The following is a 5558-nucleotide window of genomic DNA, read 5'->3' on the forward strand; positions in this document are numbered from 1 at the left end:
TTCAAATGTTTGGAGGTTACTGTGATCTCTAAATCAAAAAAGTCTCACCGCAGTCTTCTTTAGTTCAACTTTCCCTGCATGCCAGTCCTGAAGCTGCACTTCTTCCTCTGTCCAAGAGACGCCTTGATCTGCCAGTAGCAACCGTGTGGGCTCGGCCCTCCCTGAGTGTAAAATAAGACTTTACATTTAATTACTGGAAACCATGTTCTGGAACCAATTGAAAGCAGTGATATTTATGAGTAATGAAAGCACAAACGTATGTATTTTTGCTGCTAATTGCACCATCTACTTTTTGAGAAGCCCTGAAACAAAACAATTGATTTATTTTGTCAGCCATTTAGTTCAGTTTGATTTTTTTTACTTTGCTCTGCTCAGATGAAATATTTTTGGAACATTAAGGCCTAGATTACAAGTGGAGAACTATTGATAGCTTAGCATGCGGTATGAATATCGCTGACAGCAATAGGATTAGCACTAAATTGGTATTACAAGTCCATGGTAAAGAAGGATTACCAGAGAATGTGTAACATGGCTGACATCCCTTTTGTGCATCCTATACTTTCAATGGGTATTACGACTGTGCTAAACTTTGTTCAACACATAACAGAGCTAAAAAAAGACTTTAGACGTGAAGTAAAGTGTTAAGGCTCCTATCTCCACCCCCCCTCTCCTCCACCTTCTGCTCCTATGTACCCTCCAGCCTCTCCTCCTTCTGATGTTCCTGTCCCCCCTCTCTTCCACCTGCTGCTCCTATGTACCCTCCAGCCTCTCCTCCTTCTGATGTTCCTGTCTCCCCCCGCCTCTCCTCCACCTGCTGCTCCTATGTACCCTCCAGCCTCTCCTCCTTCTGATGTTCCTGTCTCTCCCCCCCCCCCGACTCTCCTCCTGCTGATGTTCCTGTCTCTCCCCCCCTAGCCTCTCCTTCTGATGTTCCTGTCTCTCCCCCCTAGCCTCTCCTCCTTCTGATGTTCCTGTCTCTCCCCCTTAGCCTCTCCTCCTTCTGATGTTCCTGTCTCTCCCCCCTAGCCTCTCCTCCTTCTGATGTTCCTGTCTCTCCCCCCTAGCCTCTCCTCCTTCTGATGTTCCTGTCTCTCCCCCTTAGCCTCTCCTCCTTCTGATGTTCCTGTCTCTCCCCCCCAGCCTCTCCTCCTTCTGATGTTCCTGTCTCTCCCCCCTTAGCCTCTCCTCCTTCTGATGTTCCTGTCTCCCCCCCCCCCAGCCTCTCCTCCTTCTGATTTTCCTGTCTCTCCCCCCCCCCCCTAGCCTCTCCTCCTTCTGATGTTCCTGTCTCTCCCCCCTTAGCCTCTCCTCCTTCTGATGTTCCTGTCTCTCCCCCCTAGCCTCTCCTCCTTCTGATGTTCCTGTCTCTCCCCCCTAGCCTCTCCTCCTTCTGATGTTCCTGTCTCCCCCCCCCCCTAGCCTCTCCTCCTTCTGATGTTCCTGTCTCTCCCCCTTAGCCTCTCCTCCTTCTGATGTTCCTGTCTCTCCCCCCCTAGCCTCTCCTCCTTCTGATGTTCCTGTCTCTCCCCCCTTAGCCTCTCCTCCTTCTGATGTTCCTGTCTCCCCCACCCCCCCCCCAGCCTCTCCTCCTCCTATCTCTCTCATCCAGCCTCTACAATCTCTAAAACATAGTGAATATTACCAGCATCTACTTTGTTAGAAGCAGAGGTGAATATTCATTTTTAAGTACTTATTTTTTTTTAATGGAACAAATATACCAGATAATTGTCAGCAAGTTTGAATCTATTTGTAGGAAAAGTAGTAAAATCACTCCCTCAGCTCAGCACAGAGACAGCACGGGCACAGCTCCTGCCATATAACCCCCTGCTATCTGAGCAACAGCCTTGCAGTGCTCATCAGATCCAATACACAGTAGATGCAGTTAACTAATTGCCTACACAAACATAATAAGATATATAGGGCTCATTTAAAGAAATTAGTGGAGATTATTCTATGAGGAAGCCTTTACATACTTTCAGAAGTTGCTTGTGGGGGCTGCTTCTATCATTCTACCTAGTCTTTCCTCCTTGCTAATGCTTATAGCTCTCCCCCCTACCAACCTATCCTCTTTCTTCTGCTATATCTCCCCACCCTCTTCTCCTGCTGATCCTCCTTATTCCCTCACCTCTGCCTCTCTTCCTCCTCCTAATCCTCTCTTCCCTCCCGCTCCCAGCTTTTGCAATCTCTAACACTCAATATTCCCATAATTTACTACTTGTGGTTAGATTTTTTTTTTCCTATTTATTAATATGGAACAACTCTAAAAGAGATTTGTCAGCCAGTAGTATGAATCCAGTGCAGGCAAAACGTAGTAAATCACTCCCTGAGCAAAGTCTGAGCAAAGTGCTCTACCCACATAACCTCCTGCTATCTGAGAAACAGCCTTGCTGTGCTGAGATCCAATACACAGTAGATGCAGTTAGCCCTATGGCTATCAAAAAAAACTGCAGTGTAAATATATTGCAGCCTTTTAGACAGAGATGGGGTCAACTGCATTTAATATGAATTGGATCTCAGGATAATCTCCTCACACATCTGTTGGGCTGGGCTGTTCTACTTCCACCAAGTGATTCAGCTTCATAAAGCTAATTTTTAGAGCTAAATAGGTAATAGCTCAGGAAACATACAAATAAATGCTTCTAACAGCCCTTCACTAGTCTTCCCATTCACAGAAAATATCTGCCACGATCTGGGAGGTGCCCTTCATCATAGTCCCTTCACATAAGTCCAGCCCTGATGCACTCCCTAAAGGGACACTAAATACTTTTTATAAGCATAGTATTGAGGTTATTCCCCACCTCCCTGTAGTCATGGGTGCTGCTATGTTGTAACCTGTCTTTCACTAAACTCTAGTGCTGATATGTTTGCACATGTGCAGTAACTCTCCGTTGTATACCTGCAGTGTAAGCTAGGATCCAAAATGGTGGCACGGCCCATAGTTAGATGAAGGTGCTTGAAATGTATTTTCTGTTTAGTGTCCCTTTAATTTACTCCCTGCCCTTAGGATACCGCTGCTCCTCATATACATTTGCATTATAAAAATAATGTATGTGGGCAATAAGTCATATGTATTCACCTCTTAGTGGGAAGTAGGTCAATGTGTATCCAGGCACTGAAAAACAAATAAAGTGGTTAGAAACGCAAGATATATACACTGTGAGGAAAGCAAGATATATACACTGTGAGGAAAGCAAGATATATACACTGTGAGGAAAGCAAGATATATACACTGTGAGGAAAGCAAGATATATACACTGTGAGGAAAGCAAGATATATACACTGTGAGGAAAGCAAGATATATACACTGTGAGGAAAGCAAGATATATACACTGTGAGGAAAGCAAGATATATACACTGTGAGGAAAGCAAGATATATACACTGTGAGGAAAGCAAGATATATACACTGTGAGGAAAGCAAGATATATACACTGTGAGGAAAGCAAGATATATACACTGTGAGGAAAGCAATGTTACAGTCTGGAAGGGAAAGTGGGGAGGCAACGGTGATAGCGAGAAATAGAGAAGTAAACATGTGTGTGTATATTCAGGTGCTGCAAAAAAAAAAGTGATCAGAAATGACACACGGTGTCCATTTTCATTGTGAGAAAAGTGACAAAACAGGTAGAAGGGGCACAGATAAGCAGAAATAATTATCCTTAAAGGGACATTATACACTCATTTTTTCTTTGCATAAATGTTTTGTAAATGATCTATTTATATAGCCCATAAAGTTTTTTTAAAAAATAAATGTATAGTTTTGCTTATTTTTAAATAACATTGCTCTGATTTTCAGACTCCTAACCAAGCCACAAAGTTTTATGTGAATACCGTCAGCTACCTTCTCCAGCTTGCTCCTGTTTGTGTAAAGGGTCTTTTCATATGCAAAAGAAGGGGGAGGGGGAGTGTCTTATTTTTCCACTTGCAGTGGGCTTTCCGACTACCCTTTCAGCAGAGCTAAACTGAGAGCTTCTAAGTAAGTTTTTAAACAGTTTTATACTGGATTTTTATATCAGTATCTGTGCATCTTATTCTTTATAGTAGTGTCTATTGCATGCAGTTATATGAAAATGAGTGTATACTGTCCCTTTAAAAACACAATCAGAAATATACATTGAAAAATATGAAAATAGACATCAAGATCAATGCAGATGTTTGAAAAGGAAAATCAAAGGGGACACTCCAATACCCAACAGGGGAAAATACATCCCAATGACAGATTCTGTTTTGAAAGAAGCAGTATGATGATATAATAAATATATTACACTACTGCCGCTACCATGACAAATGCGACTCTCCGTTACTATCGTACCATGTATAGTACATTTTTTAAGTGTTCCCTCAACTAACATAACCTCTCTCTCAAGTGTAAATATTTTCACTCATATTTACATATATTAACAATTGGTCGTTGATGTTATCTGACTTGTAAAGTTGTAATTCTAAAACAATAAAAACTATTATTTAAAAAAAATATATATACTGTGTATATATATATATATATATATATATATATATATATATATATATATATATTACAAAGTTATTCTCATTAAGTTTATATTACTTGTTAGAAAGATCCAACTTCTGTAATCCCTGAAGAGTGAGTCTCAGTGCAGTGAGACTAAAGCTTCTGGCAAAGATTTATATATTTTGATCTTGATTTTGCTGAGTCATAATGATACTGCACGATAACAGTAAAAGTTCCAAAGGCCAATGCTGATGAATGAAGAGAATTTTTTACACTTCGGGGTAGATTACAAGTGAGGAGCAAACGGTTTTGCACAAGCGATATCGTGTGTTTTCAGTCCGCTGATATTACAAGTGGAGCGAAACCGCAATTGCGCTAGCGCAAATGCCATTTACGCATCAATCCTTACCACAATTTCAGAGCTGTGGTTAGCAGTTTTCTGAAACTAAAAAGTCTTGAAAAACACATCAAAAATACATCGCAAAGTACAGTTACACACATAGAGACCTATTTATCAAAGGTCTTGCGGACCTGATCCGACAGTGCGGATCAGGTCAGCAAGACCTTTCTGAATTCGGAGAGCAATACGCTCTCCGTATTCAGCATTGCACCAGCAGCTCACAAGTGTGAATTAACCCAATCGTACTCAATCTGGTTGAATTGTGGCGATTCCTGTCCACCTGCTCATAACTGCTGTTTCTGGCGAGTCTGAAGAAATGTCTGACAGTCCTACACAGTGTTTTAATTGCCTGTTTAAAAGCAGCACTACCATTTTGCTTTTAATCTAGCTGTGTGCTTGCAAGAGTGACAGACTTTTGTGATGTGTGCATGTCTTGTAAATAATATATTTTCTCATAATATTGCAGCCCCAAAAATTTATTTTTGAGCTTGATATTTTAAAATCATATATCTAAGCATAAGCACTCACTTTAGTCAAACTTTTGACACCAATGAGTTACCATGTTTAAAATGATGTGCAGCTCATGCATACAACAAGCTTCACATGTTGCCACTGATGCTGTTATGCTTAGGGTATTTTTTTGCCTCACCTGGAAAAATTTCTGTGGATGTCCATGTATGCGTTAACAG

At 41.3% G+C, this 5558-nt stretch overlaps 1 protein-coding gene across 1 annotated transcript in view; it reads right to left on the minus strand.

Annotated features, from left to right (window-relative positions):
* LOC128640039 (glutathione S-transferase P 1) overlaps window positions 1-4640 on the minus strand; it is a 66335-nt gene extending 61695 nt beyond the window's left edge. The window contains exons 1-3 of the mRNA XM_053692341.1: window positions 4566-4640; window positions 3077-3112; window positions 49-161 (exon numbers count right to left, since the gene is read on the minus strand). Of these exons, the coding sequence (XP_053548316.1) occupies window positions 49-161; window positions 3077-3112; window position 4566 (150 nt within the window). The 5' untranslated portion in view covers window positions 4567-4640. The remainder of the gene's footprint in view (window positions 1-48; window positions 162-3076; window positions 3113-4565) is intronic.
* Between the last annotated feature and the right edge of the window lie 918 nt (window positions 4641-5558).

Source organism: Bombina bombina, chromosome 9, assembly GCF_027579735.1.
Source record: "Bombina bombina isolate aBomBom1 chromosome 9, aBomBom1.pri, whole genome shotgun sequence".
NCBI lineage: Eukaryota > Metazoa > Chordata > Amphibia > Anura > Bombinatoridae > Bombina > Bombina bombina.